The sequence below is a fragment of the Bombus terrestris genome, chromosome 11, assembly GCF_910591885.1.
Source record: "Bombus terrestris chromosome 11, iyBomTerr1.2, whole genome shotgun sequence".
Taxonomy (NCBI): Eukaryota; Metazoa; Arthropoda; class Insecta; order Hymenoptera; family Apidae; genus Bombus; species Bombus terrestris.
Window position 1 is genome coordinate 1,128,075 of NC_063279.1, and position 17,026 is coordinate 1,145,100.

Below are 17,026 nucleotides of genomic sequence, written 5' to 3' on the forward strand. Positions count from 1 at the left end.
TCACATTCTTTTCACATATCTAGGAAATGGTTATAGTAAACCTAAAGCATCAACAGCTAAACGTTCCACATCGATTCCAGCCACAAGTCCATGACGTGACAACAAATTTCGAAGAATCCCACAGGATCTACCTAATTCGCCCCAAGTCAAACACATCGATTCTCCGACCCCTAATCACGTATCAAACTTGGACAATCCCGGAAAATGAAGATCAACACCCGGAAAATAAAGGGCCGGATGGATGTCCATTCGCGCGAAAATCAATCTATCAAACTGATTCGTCGAGTTTATATTCCCGTTTCTTCCGATTCTTTGAAACGTACCGCGTTCCAGGTTTTATATTTTTCGGCCTTAACCATTTTCACGACGATGCGGCGCAAGTTCGTCAAGAAGAAAACAGCTAGTTTTGCCTGCACACACGGCCTAGCCTGAACGGGTTGGGCATATCGATCTCGAGAGAGGCAAAGATCGTCCTGCATGAAGCTTTCTGGCGGTCGAGTGGGGTGTCAGGGGCGTACCACGGGGCTCGACGCCACCTGCGATGACCTTGACCTACGGGGTTCCTCTCGCGCCGGCGTCACGTCCTCGCCCTCTTCCATCGCAACCGCTTTTCTCTCTGTTCGGTTTCTTCGACGAATATCCTGAATTTCTCGTCCCAACTCGCTCCTGACGATCTTCGAAACGTCGCATTTCCATTCTTTATCCTTGTCACTTTCTCTTCAAACGCCTTTCTCTCGTTCATCAACCTCTTTTGTGTCGCGTGTTACCACGATCCATCGTCGTGCTTCCTCCGATATACCGCGTAGTTGGTTCACATCGGTTTGTTTTATCGTTTCTTGTCGACAGTGCTAGTTGTTATTTCTATCGTTGTCTAAAAAAACCCAGACATCTGCTTGAATTTTGGGTTTTGCTGCCCGTGCTTTCAGATGGAGAGTAGCCTTATCGGAGACTGATTTTTTAGCGCTCTATCGAATGCTAGGAGAGTCGATGGGGTGGTTCGTGCGTTTGACAGATTTTTCCGGCTCGTGCAATCTTCTTTTTCCTTCTGCGCTGTAGCTCTGTTTTTTTTTTTGGTTCTCGTCCTTTCGATGGCTTCATTTTTCGTGGGACTTTAAAGAACGTTCGATCGGAGGTTTCGCGTCATAGCCACGTTCGACCGGTTTGTCGATTCGACCTTTTTTTCCATCGAGTGCGTCCTCTCTTTGTCGCTGCACCAGTTTATTTTGTAATTTCAACCTTTCGTTAAACTTTCTCTTTATCCGCCCGCGATCCTCTTATTCTTCCCTATCTAATTGCATAATTTCAAGCTTCAAACAATTTCGATTTCTGAACCAGATCGTAAGAATTCCTTCGTTAATAAGGAGAAACCAGCTTCGTTGGTCTGGCAAGCTCCCTCTGGATCTCCTTTGCAGCCATCGTTATCGGGAAAGGCGAATCCAAGCACTCGAGAAATTCTGCATCCACCAGCCTTTTCCCATATTCCCAATCCGCCAACCTTGAGAGCATCCTTCCTCGAATCTGCTGTGTTTCCTCCATGAATCGACTTCCAAGCTTTGCGTGCTTCCGTCTTCGACCGACGAATTGCTTCCTTCGCTTGCTCTATTATCTTCGTCTTAGCATTTAAGTAACTTTGCTGGAATTAGCCATAGGAACAGGTTAGAGACGATCGATCCGTTCAATCGCTTGGATGATCGTTTCATATTCTTCTTTGATAATAATGTAGAATCTTTAAATACATTCGATAGATTATTGTCATTTGTAACTTCCTAACGTTCGAAGAATCTAATCCTTGCCTTACATAGGGAAATAAATTTGATCGAAAACTATAGGAAATGTAATAACAGCCTTTAACTAGGCTTTAAATATTTATATAGCTCTATAGACCACTTTACTCTGAATATTTGCAACATTTTATTACAATACATAGCACGTATTGCCCGCGTTAAATTTCCCAAATGCATAAACATCCGCAGTCGATTAATCATTTCATGGCGCAAACAAGCATCTCCACCTGAATCGGAAGTTTCAATCGCCCCCCACCCAACCCTCCTTCTATTGTGCAACAACCCCGATAGGTCAATTTCTCGCATAGAACTAGCCAAAAATAACGACTGCTAAAAAATCCACTGCTTACTCTTCGTTTGGCCAGTGTTGCTCAAACATTCCATCGTTCTATCAAGCCCTATCCCTAGCCAAGTCCCGTTAGCCACTCGCGTTCATCCGCTAATGATAATTCAAGCAGCAACAAGCGTCGGATCGATCTTAACGATCAGTATCGTCACGTAACACCAGGGATAAATCAAACTCTTGGTGAAGAACTGGCGATGCTGGACCCTTTTCGCCTCTCTCTAGCTCTTTCTCGCCCCGAAGCACGGCGAAACACGGCCGTCCATCCCCACCGGCGCCGAGCTACCGGACCGAGGCAACCCCCTCCCCCTGAGCACGCTGCTGTCTCGGCTGTCCTGACGAGCGGAACCAGTCGCAGTTCGAACCCCGAGGAGACCGACCGAGGAGCTTATATCCTGGACGTCGACAGCAGGCACGACGCTGATGATCGTGCCGAAACTCTTGGCCATGAGCCCGCCCTCGGAAGCATGCAGGTGGGTGGCCTATGTTCCACGTTCGTCCGAGACTCCTCGTGACGCGAGCTTCTCCAATCGCTGTTTCTACGGGCTTCTTTTGGATGAAGTTCAGGTGCATAGGGGTGGAGGGAACGTTTCCAGGCATTCGGACTTTGTTTCATAATATCTCGGTTGGAGGTTTTGGTATTTTCTAATTTTGTTTCGTTCCTAATCGAGGTGCGCGGGTGAATAGGGATAAATAGGATCGAGGATTTCGCGAGTGCTTCGAGATTTACATCGAAGTATTTTATGATTACCGGGGGTTGCAAGTTTTGTTGTTTTCTAATTTTTTTCTCGTAATTACAAGTAAGATTATTAGCAGTTACACGTAAATTTTTGAAAGCTTCATGTGCGGTTTTATAATATGTTATCGTTGCTAAGGTGGAAGCTTTGGTATTTTATAATATTCTTTTTTTTATAGTTGAGCTACGTGCGTAGAAATGCATAAGATTAAACGTTCCCACGAGTGCTTCGAGATTTATTTTATTACCACTGACTTGAAAGTTCTATTATTTTATAATATTTTGTTTCCGTGATTGTGATACGTGTGTATGGTTAGAGGTAGGAATTTTTCGACAGCTTTAAGTACAGTTTTATAACAAATATTTTATCGTGGATGGATCGCTAGGGTGGATGTTTGAGTATCTTAAAATTTTATTTCTTTTATAGTTGAAATGTATGTCTGTGAATATTGGTAATCAGGATCGGGGATTTTTCGAGGATTTCGTGCTAAAAGTTTCGTGTTGCGATATTTTATTAAAACTTCAGGAATTTCGATATTATAATAATATGATCGTGGTGGTTTAGGTGAGACGAATACAGCGATGAATTTTATTTAAATTTCATCGTTACAACGCTGTGATTCAGTTTGCATACTTTTTGCTACTTTTAACGCGATTTCGTGGTAGATAATATATAAATTACGAAGTGCTCAGGACATTAGAACGGCTGGAATTAAATTATTAATTATTTAGGGTTAGCTTGATACGAGCTGTCTCGTGTTTGAGACAAGTTCCCCTTCGTCGAGTTCGCGGAGAAAGTTCAGAAGTTTGTTCGAGTTTGTCGTTTGGTATCGTTGCTCGTTTTCCACCCTCGATTGTAATCTCATTATCCTGCAGGGTTAGGGTGAATTATCTTCCGTTGAACCATGAGACGCCCCTCGACCAGGTCTGCAAAGTTATTTTCTAAATATTCTTTTCGGGGATATTTATTCAAAACACTCGGTTACTTTCCTTTCAACCCTTCAAATTCAAAATTGTTACAAAAGAAGTAGACAGTTCCAATTTCTGAGCTGATTCAACTACGCTTTTCGAAAAAGAAGTTGATAATTTCGATTTATGCATCCTTTCGAATAAACTATCCTTTCAACTTTCAAATTTGTTCAAACGTACTAGCCATTGAAATTTCAAATTTCGAAGGAATAAATGGGTTATTCAAATTTTCATATTTATTCAAATTAGCTGGTCGTCTCTTCAAATAGCAAAATCCTCTGCTTCTCGCAGATCTCGCATCTTACGTAATATTTATTTTTACAAATTTCCTGTTCTCAAAGAACAAAGAATATAATCGTACCTTTTCAATAGCGAGGAAGCTTGAAAAGGAAGCTCCCGGAATTTCCGCTCTCATTGCCTCGATTCATATCAAGAAACTCGTCTAATTTCCGAAACAAGTGTGCTAACAAGTAACGAGCGACGAAAGGAATGAATTCCCAGGGTCTCGATATCTTGGATAAAGCTGTGTAAAAATTACGGTGAAGCGAAGTGTCTTCGATAACGACGTCCTTCGATCGGTTCTCTTGGCTTCCCTTCAATTCCCGGTCAACGTTGCACAGATTTCGAATGAAAGGAACACTAGTTCGTTGTGGTATAATGAGACCCTTCGCCATTTTCGACGACAAACGAGCGAGATAGCGTCGATGTTTCGCGTTTCTTTTCAAAACCTTCCAGCCGTTGATGCAGGGTTATGTGTAATGATAATTTTAATTAATTTTTTCCGTGGTATTTTCATCAACGACCTTGTCGTATATTATCAAATACTTTTAGAATTATCGCAAAAGGAAAAATATATCTGTATATGTATTTTATGTATATATATATTATTCGCTTTCTTATCTTCTCAATTGCTCATTCAACTATTTATTCATTTTTATGAACGAGAAGAAAGAACGAGAAACTATCGCTTTTAAAATAAGAATTAGGTAAATCGGTTAAAAGGAAATTCTAATTGCGTTGATATCTTACTAGGCAACCAGTTTTGAAATCGAAACCACTCGACAACCTTCTCGTCCCCGATTCAAAGGGCAAAGGTTTCGATTAATTTACATCAGGTAACCCTTAACTTTTCCATTAGCGTCACATCAATCCGTTTGATGATAAAGTTTGCCGACAGTTTCGTGTCAAAGTTAGCAATCGAGTAGCAACGGTTTTAATCGTTAAACTATGGAAATTTCATTTTGTTCTATTTACTGTTACACGAACTCTTTGATATTAAAAAAAAAAAGAAATGATTCCAGTCAGATATATTCGACGAAAGTAAACGTGCACGTTCTTTAGCCAACGGTTAAAGATTAAACGAAAGGGTGTTACTGTGTACACGCATGGAGAGGTACTGTGCGAGAAAAAGCAACCCGCTTTTTACCTTTCCCTCATCGACCGTGCCATGTCAAGGCCGAACAAGGCAAGATCTTTCAGTCACGGTCACGAACGTTGCCGTGTGTCCGTAGGAATCGCTCTGCAAATCATTGGCCGCGATTATGGCTCCGCCTTTCAACCCCTGATTACCTGCCTCCGAGAAATTTTTAATGGACTGCGAGAGTTGTCGCTAACAGCTGAGCATTTGAATCGCTCTTTCGTTGCTAGCTGCTCGAGATAATTTACTAATTAAGAGAACATTTCTTTAAGAGCCAGTAGAGTGTCGAAAACGGTAATTAGTTTAAGAGAAAGGGAGGGGGACAGTCGTAGCTAGAACTCGATGACTTTAATAAACAGAGGATATAAGTTGATTAATTGATTTTTTCAAAGAAATATTTCGATCATAAATCAACGTTGTTTGTTTTTGAAACATTTTTAGATTTGCACCTTTAGATTTTTTATAAATGCGTAAACACCCGCGATCCAATTATAACTGAAATATGAATAGTACAAAATCGTATTTCTCGGGATACAAAAATTTTTTATTTACCTTTATACGAATACTTTTAATATCGTAACAAATATTCGGTTTAAATTGATACCGGCAGCGTATGAAATACGAAATCGATAAACGAAAGGGGAGTACGAATGAATGCACTGCAAATGTAGCCGCGTAATTGCAATATGAATTGCCATTATAAAATCGGCCCTTCGCTTTGTAAGCGAAAGAAGAATTGTTCGAGCATGACGGAGTGTTTTATTCGTTTTGTATTGTTTAGTCGATCGCGAGACTCGTCGAACGAGTTTCTAACCGAGTAACATATTTTAAAATCCAGGCAAGTTTTACCTAAGATAATATCAATTTAAAATTCAACGAAGCACTTTGCCAAACGACTTGACATCTACATTTTTTAACGCTAAAACCAGAGTGCTCCGGCGGTTAATTCGTAATGTTTCGTATTAAAATGTATAGATTTAAAACGATTTTTTAGAGATTCGAATGATTTTTGCTAAAATACAGTAGCACTGTATGGTAAGAAACATAGAAATCCGACTGAGATGTCCGACTAAATGATATTTATCCGCCAACGAATTCTTCTCTTCGTATATAGTGTCAATAATAATTCTCGATTTTTTTCTATTAACATATTAAGAAATAATGACAATAGAAAGAGGTAATCGTAATTAGAGAATATATATTTATTTACACTTAACACACGCATCACATTCGTAAAAAATTTCTGTGTGTGTTCAAACACTTTCATGAATCACTGTAGGTGACGGTACGTAAGTGGCTATAACATACCGTACGTGAAGAAAATTCTCTATTCCTTAGAAATACGTAAAAAAAAATATACGAGCAGAAAAGAATGCATATTTCATCTCTTTTCATACTAGCGTCGCGTCGGGTATTTGGACATTCTGCATCGTGTTATATTTTACGCAAAAAGGATTTGGATCGCAGCCAGATTGTTGTTTCATTCAAATTCTGTCGCTGTGTTGGCCACAAATCCGGCTTGTACACTAAAAATGCCACGAAATTTTTCATAAAACCGGTTTCAACCACTGCACACAGAACAATACAAAGAAACTCGTTTCCCGATTCTACCTCTAAATACGTTCTCGTTATTCAGCAAATGTTTGCACTAGAAACTCCTCTATAGGATAACAATCGACAGCTGCTAGACATTCTTCGTCCAATATAAGCCAAACTGCAAAACTTTCGTGTCACTGACGATACATAAAATATGATGTCAAAATGTTTAGCGGTAAATAAATTCCTTAGGAGATCTTATAGGCTTCGAAAGGATCCAATAAACGTAGTCAATTTCATAGCTGTCGTTCTTAGACGTGCATAGTGATTCGCAAAAATATTTGAACAATTGCCATAGAAAAGTTTTATAAATCTTCTTAGTACGTGGTTGATTTTTTAAAGTGAAATTATAGGACGTTTAAAGCAAGCACGTACGATCCTCTTGATAAATAGAAAATCAGAATAGCCGCTAGTTTCGTATAGATCGTAAAACTTGATGTAGATCGTCAAAGGAATTTCTTCCAAGGACCAATACAGGAATTAAAAAGTGTGTAGTGGTTTTGTAAATTTGAGATGCGATATCTTTCGTTTATATCGCGTTCTCGTGTTTTATATCCAAATACATTCGACGATCACTGTACCATTTTTTATGGCTCTTACATTCTGAGCTGAAAATTTAGCAGACAATCCTTTACGAGCTCGTAGGATGAATCTGAAATTTTTATCGTAACGTCCTCCTGCGGAACAGGTAGTTCGTTTTTGTCCAGCCCCTTTCATGTTTCTTTATCTCCTCTTTTGTTTCTTTCTTATACGTCCACGTTGCCTTCCGTGGAATGGGAAAAGCTGTAAAAGAAGCGTCCAGCTTCATTAGCTTCCTGATTGCGTTCTATCGATCTGCATTCGCATCGCTTGTCGGACCAAGCGGCTTTTTTTATACGAGGTCGGACTAATTATACGCCTGTGGAAAAAAACGCTGAACAGGATAAAAATGAACCGATAAATTTACGTTATAATCCCATTAAATGTCGCTGCTCAGAATCGCTTGTCGCGTCGCGGCGTCGTGGATCGCTCTCGTCGTCCAGCGAACTCGAAGAATGACTGCACAATGTACGTATTCTGAAATACGGAGAAACTGTATTATTAGACAGTATTTATACAAATTTATTATTTTCTAAATTTATTCGTTTATTTTGTTTTCTATAATGACAAGAATAAATAGAAATTCAGATTTCCCTTACAAACGAGTTATCCGCCAGTTAAGGGTTAGTGCTACGAAAATATATTTTTCCATACACTTTTCATTTTAATTACTTTCATACAAATTTCGTACTTGGATCGTAACGATTCTAACATCGATAGGAAACCTTTTCAAGTTTACTTTAAAGATGCTTTAGTAAGTGCGCAGTCGATTATCGAAATGTGATCGATAGGTAAATAATTTTTCCCGAAACAGTAAAGGATCCGCTTTTACGTCGGCGATATCGAAGAGCAAGAAACAAGGAATATCAGAGGACAGAAAATTAAACCAATACTAAAACAATAAGAAAATAACCATCAAAGTAGAAACGATAATTTTCTCTGGAACGTCGAAGGTTTTTTCGAAATCGAATTGCTTGGCAATTTCTCGCTATGGCGATATCCGCTACTGCCAAGGTCGTGAAAATGACGCAAAAGCGAATAATGAAAATGACGTTCAAAGGGCGAGAATCGGATTGTGCCCTAAGAACACGAGCCGCTGCTTTGAACTTTGCACTTTTATCGTTACACCGTGATAAATATTATCTAGCGAAGAATTCTCGGGCGAAAGCTTCCTACGTCATCGTGTTACAAAGATACGTGCGTGTTACCGAGGCCTTCATCGTGCCAGTTGTAAACAGGCCTTAATAAAAATCCGATCGAGTATATTGCAACAAGACGAGCTATACCCGGTCGAAGACTTTCCAACTTATGCTCGAGTTCCGTGATTCAGGAAAATTCTCGAAAAGATTTCTCTGTTCGCGTCAGATGCAATTATGGATTATTAATAACGATATCGTCAATTAAACTTTGATATTCTTAGCCAGGCACGAACCACACGGACTGATATACTGTATCGGGTTTCGAGCCAGATTAAAGAACGAGTTTCCTCCACTCATACACGCGTGAAATCTTCGATTTCTCTATTGTGTTTGAATTAAGTAATTGCAATTTCTCTTCTTCCTGGAGATAGTTTTAATAAAGGTGTCTGGTTAATTTAATTAGCCATCCGGGTAGTTGTAATTTATAGGTGAAATCAAGATCGCGAGAACCTACTTTGCAGGGAAAATAAACGAGAAATATCCTTCTTCATTCGGATCGACGTTATTCTCGGGTGCGAGGAGCGTCGAAGGTTGTTTAACGTTGCTACGATCCTCCTTCGAGTTCTCTCGAGACGATCGGAAACACGGAACGAACGCTTGTTTAATTCTTGATCGAGTTTATCAATTCGTAAAGACTCTAGTACGGTTTGTACTGCACTTTTCGGTGGCTAAACGTCTCCGTTATCTATCGATTATTCCTACACGTGTCTCCTTCAATTTCTTACGAACTATTTGCGAGAAGTTGTATCATTCCTCGCTTAATGGAATTTACGGGAAAATGTATAATTCCTTTTACCAAAGTTTCTTCTCCTTTTCATCAATTTTACCTCTCGACTTGGAAACCTGTGATATATTACGATAACACCTTTACTTTACTAAAGGCACGTGCCTTTCCTTTGCGAATAATCGGTAAACGTATCAAACGCTATGATCGTTGGCGATGACCGATGAAACAGGCCAAATATCGCTGGAATCTACACGAGCCTCGCATGGAACTCCGTTCTCAGCGTTTGATCGTCGAATCTCCTGTCTTTCGATATCTCTAACATCTTGTCACTTGATATTTTCTGATATTATATTACCTGGCTCTTTCTGGCCTTTAATAACGATAAATGACGCGTCGATGAATAATTAACAGGTGCGTCGATCGAATTTTTACGTTTCCAAAACGACCATGAAAGATGAGGCAACGTAGGCTGACGATCGAATTGGAACGCTTTCGATGATCGAACAGACAATGGAAATATCACAAAGCCTCTCCTTTTGTAAACCGATAAGCCGAATCGAGCTTCAGTTCTGTGAGCAGCAACTTCCGTAGAGATGAAAACTTCATCGATCGTTCGTTCGTGTGTGCAAACAAAGTAATAAATCCAATATCCAGCATTTTTCCAAGCTACTCTTCGCCTTTAGTTTATTCAAATGCAACCTTTTGTCGATCGTAATCTTCTCAGCTAGAATTTTGGTACAATCTTTGTACTGTTTCGATTGCAATATTATTGTAAATTTAGTAATGAAACTGTTTTTATTTCATTTAAATTTACTTTGACTAAACACGCGTGTAATGTTTTGAAAAAGCTACGTATGTTTAAAAATGGGATGACATAGTTATTTGAAAGATTATTTCAATCCCTTGAAACTGTTTGGAACATGCTCAAATTACTCGCGTATTCATCCTTGATTGCCACATTGCCCTATTTCAATTGGAAATTTTGTCAAAAATCCAAGACGTTTAGCGAAATAATCAGGACAGAGAATGTAACACGTAAAGAGTACGAGTTTTAGTCTCTGAAAGAGGAAAACGTGAATGCGAAACAAAGATTATTAAACATGCACATCTATAACACCTTAGCAACTAATAAACATTGTTATTCGTGTACGAAACTCGCGACAGTGAAAGCCAGAGTGGAGAACTAATCTTTATGGTTATTCGATGATCATCGATTCGTTTGCAACGTGACGAGTAAATGTAATCTAACGATCGACGCAATGAGAGCATATGGTGTCTTCGGTGAAATTCCCGGAAACGTTCTTGCATAGACTATATCGTGCAAAATCAATTCGAACCAGTGACAGCACCCGCGTGATGTAAATGCAACGTGCATAACGCGGTTGTGTGCACGACTGGAATAGTATCTGGGAATAGCGTTATCAGAGCTTGAACATGATTACGTCAGATACTGAGCAGATTCGTACACGTCGTGAAACGCTTGAGATTCTGATGTTCTAACAGCTAACATTAAATAAGCAAAGAAACACTTAAATATTCTTGGTATTATATTCTAGAGAAATGATTGACTTTATTGCTCGGTCGAATTTTTCTAAATTTCGCTAGATTTTTTCTAAAATCGCAGCGCTTTAAATGTTCCATAATTGCAGGTACGTAATTCGTACTCGATAAACAAGAAACTGATTTGAAAGTAACACGATCGTTGGTTTTCCTATTGCTGGATACAAATAAACAATTACCATTTGGCAATCGATGATGAATTTCCTCGTATTTTTTATAATTCATTATCTTTTTCTATGAAGTTTTCTATTCTAATTTTTTAAAACTCCGATAGCGACAGTTTCTATCGTTTTGAGCTTAACTTTCAGAAAAATCGTATTACTTATGGGATCATCTGATATATCACGAAATAAATTGAATTATAGTAAATACTACTCCGTTAATGCTGTTCCTCGCGATCTATGTTAAAAATTGCATAATCTTATTGATCAGAGTGTGGAACCTATTAATAATTATTGCTGACTATAAAGGGAAAGTGAATATTGGACAAACAGTTACTGTGTCTCGTTAAACAGAAGCCACTGAGAGAGCTGGGCCGATTGTGCCTCAGTACGGGTGAGCAGAGCAACGACGTCGTCGCGGAAGTTTGCACAGAGCCTCGTGGCGGACTTCCATTGCTGCAGGTATGGCCGAGCGACTCACCGAGGGGCGAGGCCGACGGACAGGCACAGGCATTCGTGTTCCCGGATGTCCAGGAAAACGTCAACGACAGTGGCATCGAGTCCATACAGGTAACGTAATCGAAACAGCTGAAACAAACGTTACCCGACGATTTTCAGATTCTTCAATTTTTATTTTAGTATTGTTGGCAGATGAAATGCATACAGTTGCGTGTAAAAGTTTTTCACAGAGATAGATTTTCCATACTATATTCCAAAAATAATATTGCGAAGAGTTTTAACTATAACGAACAGGAAATCATGGTACTGCGAGTAAAAATGTAGAAAATATGGATTCGTTTACTCGTAAATTGCAAAATTCGGTGGCGTTAACTACAGAATTGCAACGTGTGATAATAATAGACAACGAAATTGTAGAATTCAATGTGTCAAAAGCTAAATCGTAGAATTCTACGAATCACACCGTGGAATCATTCGAAGATTAGTTACACGATGTACCAAATTACGTAGAATTCAGTAGCAACTTTCACTAAAAAAAATACGATTTCACAAAAATAGAAATCAAGTTATCCGACCAATTCTACATCAGCGATCACCGAGTCCGAAAAATCGATATAACAGTAATTATCATCGATAGCCTTCAGCGCCTGAGTTTCGCGACATTCTAAAAGAATTTCATAGAAATAGCCACACTGTAACGACTTTGTTCGTACGATTGTCGGAAAAGGCGTCGCCGTCTCCGTGCGGTGTAGCCAGCACTAGTCCAGCCACCACGCCTCAACAATCCCGGCGCGCCAGTCTACTCCATCCGGACCACGCTCGACTGCAATTGCACCATTTGCATCACAATCACCATAATTCCGGGATTAAGAGTCCACCGACGCCAGACAGAACGTCCATCGACGAAGAACCTCCGCTTCCGCCCAGTCCATCGAGCTCGACTACCAGCAGTCTGCGTTCGATGCCCAGTTCTGCGAATGTACAGATGCATTCGCAAGATAGGAGACGTAGTAGCAGGTAATAGTAGTATTCTTTTCTTTAGATAAGCTTTTCGTTGATTTTTCAACGAAAATTACATTCACGGCGAGCGTTCTAAGAAGTTCAAACAAGAAGATACAACTTTTCAAATACAACTGGTTCTCGTAATAACGAGAAAAAGATGCAAAATTCGAACTTTCGTATCCATTGAACAAATTTAAAGGCAGAAATCGATGACTTAAATCTCGCCTAATTTTACGTGAGCTACTATAATACGAAGTTTGTCTGTAATGCGAAGAAATTTTCATTCGTCCGACACATGCCATAAAAATGAACTATGACGAACCATCTATATAAAGAGGAAATTCTCATCGTCGCATAACGGAGCTCGCGAACTTCGTCGAAATACCATCTCATTCCCTTCCTCGGGCGATCTGCATCCCAAGATAAGTTGATATCAACGATCGTTCGCGTTCCAGACGCGTCACGGTCTCGCTTATAAAAAGGAGAAAAACCCCTGAACGTGTCTGTTCCCGATCCGTGAAATTGCCGGGAGAACGGGGCTAGAAATAATCCTCCGGGCTGATAACGGTCTGACGTCGATCTTGACTCGTGTCAAGGCGCGACCCTGGTACCATGCAAATACGAACACGTGTGCGGTTACCGCTCTCCTTTTCATTTATGCATCCAGAGATATTAATCGTGGCCGTGCTATCCGGATGATTTGGCCGACGGCTTGCTTTCACACGGAGCCGGAAATCGTCGGGATTTCGTTGCGCCCTTCTACCTCGAACTCGGAACTTTCAAAGGTGAAACCTTCGCCGAGTCACACCGTGAATCGATTCGATAGACTGACGTTGCTTTTTTCGTTCGAGTATTTTTCAGATATGACGTGTTGGGGCTAGATTCTAAAATAAGCTGAACGTCTTAGCCCTCGAAAGTACCATACACGGTTATTTCTATTGACATTCGCAGGCCGCAGCGTTTGAGATATTATTGCTTTGTATATTTGTTTGTAACAGCGATATCGTTATTTAAATACATCACAATGTCTATCGTAGTTAATGGAAACATAGATTCTATAACAAGCGATAAACTAAATAATGGCAAAAATTTCAGATTGTAAATATATTTGAACGAACAAATTACGTACGATAATTTTCTATAAAAAAAAAAACATATATCTGCCCACGATCTGTTGGAAATAGACAATATTAAGTTTTTCCCACTCTGTATATTCCCGTTAATGTCACCGCTAATGAATTCTCCTTTTTCGCCCTTATTTCGTCTCTTCGGTTACAAAGCAACCGTAACATCAATTCGTTTAAAACAACCCCCTACCAACTATCTTCCATCTCGTAATCAAAAATTTCTATTCCAATCAACAGGTACAGCATGTTCGACGCTCTGGACCTGGAATACGCCCTCTTGAGAGCAGCAGCCCGTGGTTCCGTGGGCCCTTATTCCCTGTCGGAGTCCCTGCACAAGCTAACCTTTACCCAGAGCTTAGCATTTCCTGCACTGGCTCGGGGTCTAGCTTCGAAACAGAGCGTGCCAACCAGGAGACCGCAGCAGCACACGGAAAGCGGGTTGAACGCGTTCGCGAAGGTGGTCACCGCTCTGGTCTTGGTTCTCGTGAGCGTGTTGGTGTTTGGTGTGGTGTACAAGTTCGTGAGAACGTGAGGATGGCTGCTGGTGCCCGATCGACCGGCTGGCTCCACGCAGGAGTTCGATCGACCGGGCACCAGTGACGCCTTCGACCAGTGACTCGTTCGGCCGATTTATCAAATCGTTGTCCAATCAGCTAAAAGCTTATCGATTTCCGAATACATCGGGGACCGAGTGTATCGTAAAATAACGATCGAGTATTCAAGCATAGCCATTGAATATGCGAGTAAAATTTGAACTTACGAGCAAAGTTTGAACTAAAGTTCGAGAACTTTTTAAAGTTCAAGGAAGATAAATCTTCGCGTGTTGTCTGTTACGGGGCCTACCTTGAAGAACTATCTCTAGTCGAATAGTCGAGATCATTGTTGCCAACGTTGGTTCGCGATATCGTGGAATACAAACACGATAGTTGAAAATAGAACGAAACGAGGAAGCTTGGCAGAAAACAATATACCGGAAATATAGATTGCTCGGATGTCGAACGCGCGAGTCAGATGGCCAGGGAATTTCCCAGGGAATAAAGAAAGGCGAACAAAATCGCGATACGGCGCTGAGAATTTTACGACACCGCTAACAAGCATTTTTACCGGTGTGCGACGCGATCGTTCGCTGCGGTATTTTCATGCGGGCAAAGTGCGTGTGCGAATTACGACTGTGCAAATCGGTCGATGTAACATTTCCATTTTCTAAGTAAAAATCTCCCTTTTTGAATAACGAACGGCTACGTTCGTATATAAGTAAGTAATTAGCTTGGCAAATTTTATAACAGCGAACTTTCTACCAAGTTATCGAAATTTATCGAACGCTTTGAGTTTATGGCAGAACTTTATTTATTCCAACGGAATTTTAATTAGCGCTGCATCAAACAAACTAACGCTGTCGTTTGTTCGAATATAAACTTTAATTATTTGAAGGAGAAATTGTGACGGAAATTGAACGAGACGCTGTAGAATTAAAGAAGCTCTATCACAGTCATCTATGTAGCGTAGCAATCGGAAGAATATATCTTTAAATATTACAAATTAACCTACAGTTTCCCTAATCTCTATTTGAATAAGTAAAATTATAGGAGATTCTACTATTCGTGAAATATTTGTTCAAATGAATAAAGTTTTGCTGTGAACTTTGAAACCTTGTTCGCGTGCGAAAATATGTCACAATATAGTGCAGAAGCAAGTGCGCGTTAATTGGATACAAATCCGTGACTCTTCAAGTGCTTTACACGATTCTATCCCGATGACAATCGCTCTGACATTTAGACCGTAGTTTTAAGGGAAATCGCGGCCGAATTCCTCGCGAAGGATTTGAAACTCGCGGAAGCGCTCAATGTAATCGACGCGCCAGCATGTCGCGAACGCGACCGCCAAATTATCGAGATGCTTCTCCCGTCTCGTACGCTAAATGTCACATTAAATACAGCCCGTTCGAGCGTTTCGTCGCTATTGAACAGCGACTTGATGTGAAATTATAAAACGTCAGAAAGTTGTCCTCTTGCGTCCCGTCGAGGCGTGCACTTTCGTAATTAAAATACTCGTTACACAAATTCGTATACGTCATTCGGTATTGTATTGATTTTATGCTTGAGATTTAAAATTCGGTTCGATTTATCGCAGAATTAAAATTCTGCAATTTTGTACGCAATTTAAATTTTCTTTTCGACCGAATAGGGTACGTCAATATCGGCGACGTTTAAATGGAAAGATTTATTCAACCTTCGTATTCGACGCTTGAATTTTAGGATGACATTTTTTGAAATTAAAATTTCTACTTATTTTTAAAATTTAAACGCAAAGGAATAAAAAGAAACGTAGAATATAAATGTGTCGAAATTTTCGTTTCGAGTATATTACGTAAAAGTTAGAAGAACTTTTCCTGTTTACGTTTTCGCCGTTTTACGTGGCATATTTGTTCTATAAAGTTTTAAGTTGTTGTCCATCGTTAACAACGCACTGTAGGAAAGTACCGAAAGTAGTATCCAATACTATTTTTTCGTTTAAAGGTTACTATACTTTTGACACAAGCCGTATAATTCGATGGAAACTTATTTGGCTCGCGCCTCAAGATAAAATGCAGAGAGAAACCTTCCTTTCAGGCTTACAGATCGTCGACACTTTACAAGATAATCGTGAAACATGTGTACACGTATATTCTATATAAAATACATATTGTAAATATACACATATACAAGTATTAACTGAAGGAGCGCGTTTGATTCCTTGACGTTGCGTTGTATATTAAGCAACGAAGTTTCTGAGGTAATCGTCACGTTGCAAGAAAAAACGATGTTCTTTTCTTTTTAAATATAAAACATTAAAAATGTATACATCTATGCGTACCGTGCTACCAAGTAAAAAGGAGGAGAGATGAGAAAATTTCTACCTTAATTGAAAGTTCTAAGACTTAATATAAAGTCTTAATAAAATTAGAATCTGTGAAAGAAAATAGAATCTGGTCAATTTTCAGAGGAAATATTTTTTCATGAAACAAATGGAAAAAAGTGAAATCGTTTCGGACGGAATAAAATAGAAAAGACAAAATCTTACTTATGGCAGGATGATCACGGTTCTTGTCGTCGTAGAATGTAAACGTAAAATCAATATAACCGCTGTAATCGTTTCAGTTCCGATTCTGGAAAAGATTCCCTTTTCAAGAGGAAGCTGTTTTCGTCGATCAATCGCTTCGTATTGTACAAAACTTTCGAATTTATTCAAAGTAACATTCTAAATAAAGTCTTTTCCAATAATTCATCCGATCATTTTTATTCCTTAACATCGACAATCGTCCTATTCGATTCGTCGACACTTTGACTGCCACGTTGGTCATTGGTGACCGGAGCGCTTGAACTTCTTA

The 17,026-nt window shown here is 39.7% G+C and overlaps 1 protein-coding gene across 1 annotated transcript; it reads left to right on the forward strand.

Moving 5' to 3' along the window:
* Nucleotides 1-2,442: 2,442 nt before the first annotated feature.
* LOC100651811 (palmitoyltransferase ZDHHC5-A) lies at nucleotides 2,443-16,923 on the forward strand. Its single transcript, XM_003398680.4, has 4 exons — nucleotides 2,443-2,600; nucleotides 11,426-11,641; nucleotides 12,258-12,547; nucleotides 13,897-16,923. The coding sequence occupies exons 1-4, from the start codon at nucleotides 2,595-2,597 to the stop codon at nucleotides 14,189-14,191; spliced, it is 807 nt and encodes a 268-aa protein (XP_003398728.1). The 5' UTR covers nucleotides 2,443-2,594; the 3' UTR covers nucleotides 14,192-16,923.
* The last annotated feature ends 103 nt before the right edge of the window (nucleotides 16,924-17,026 follow it).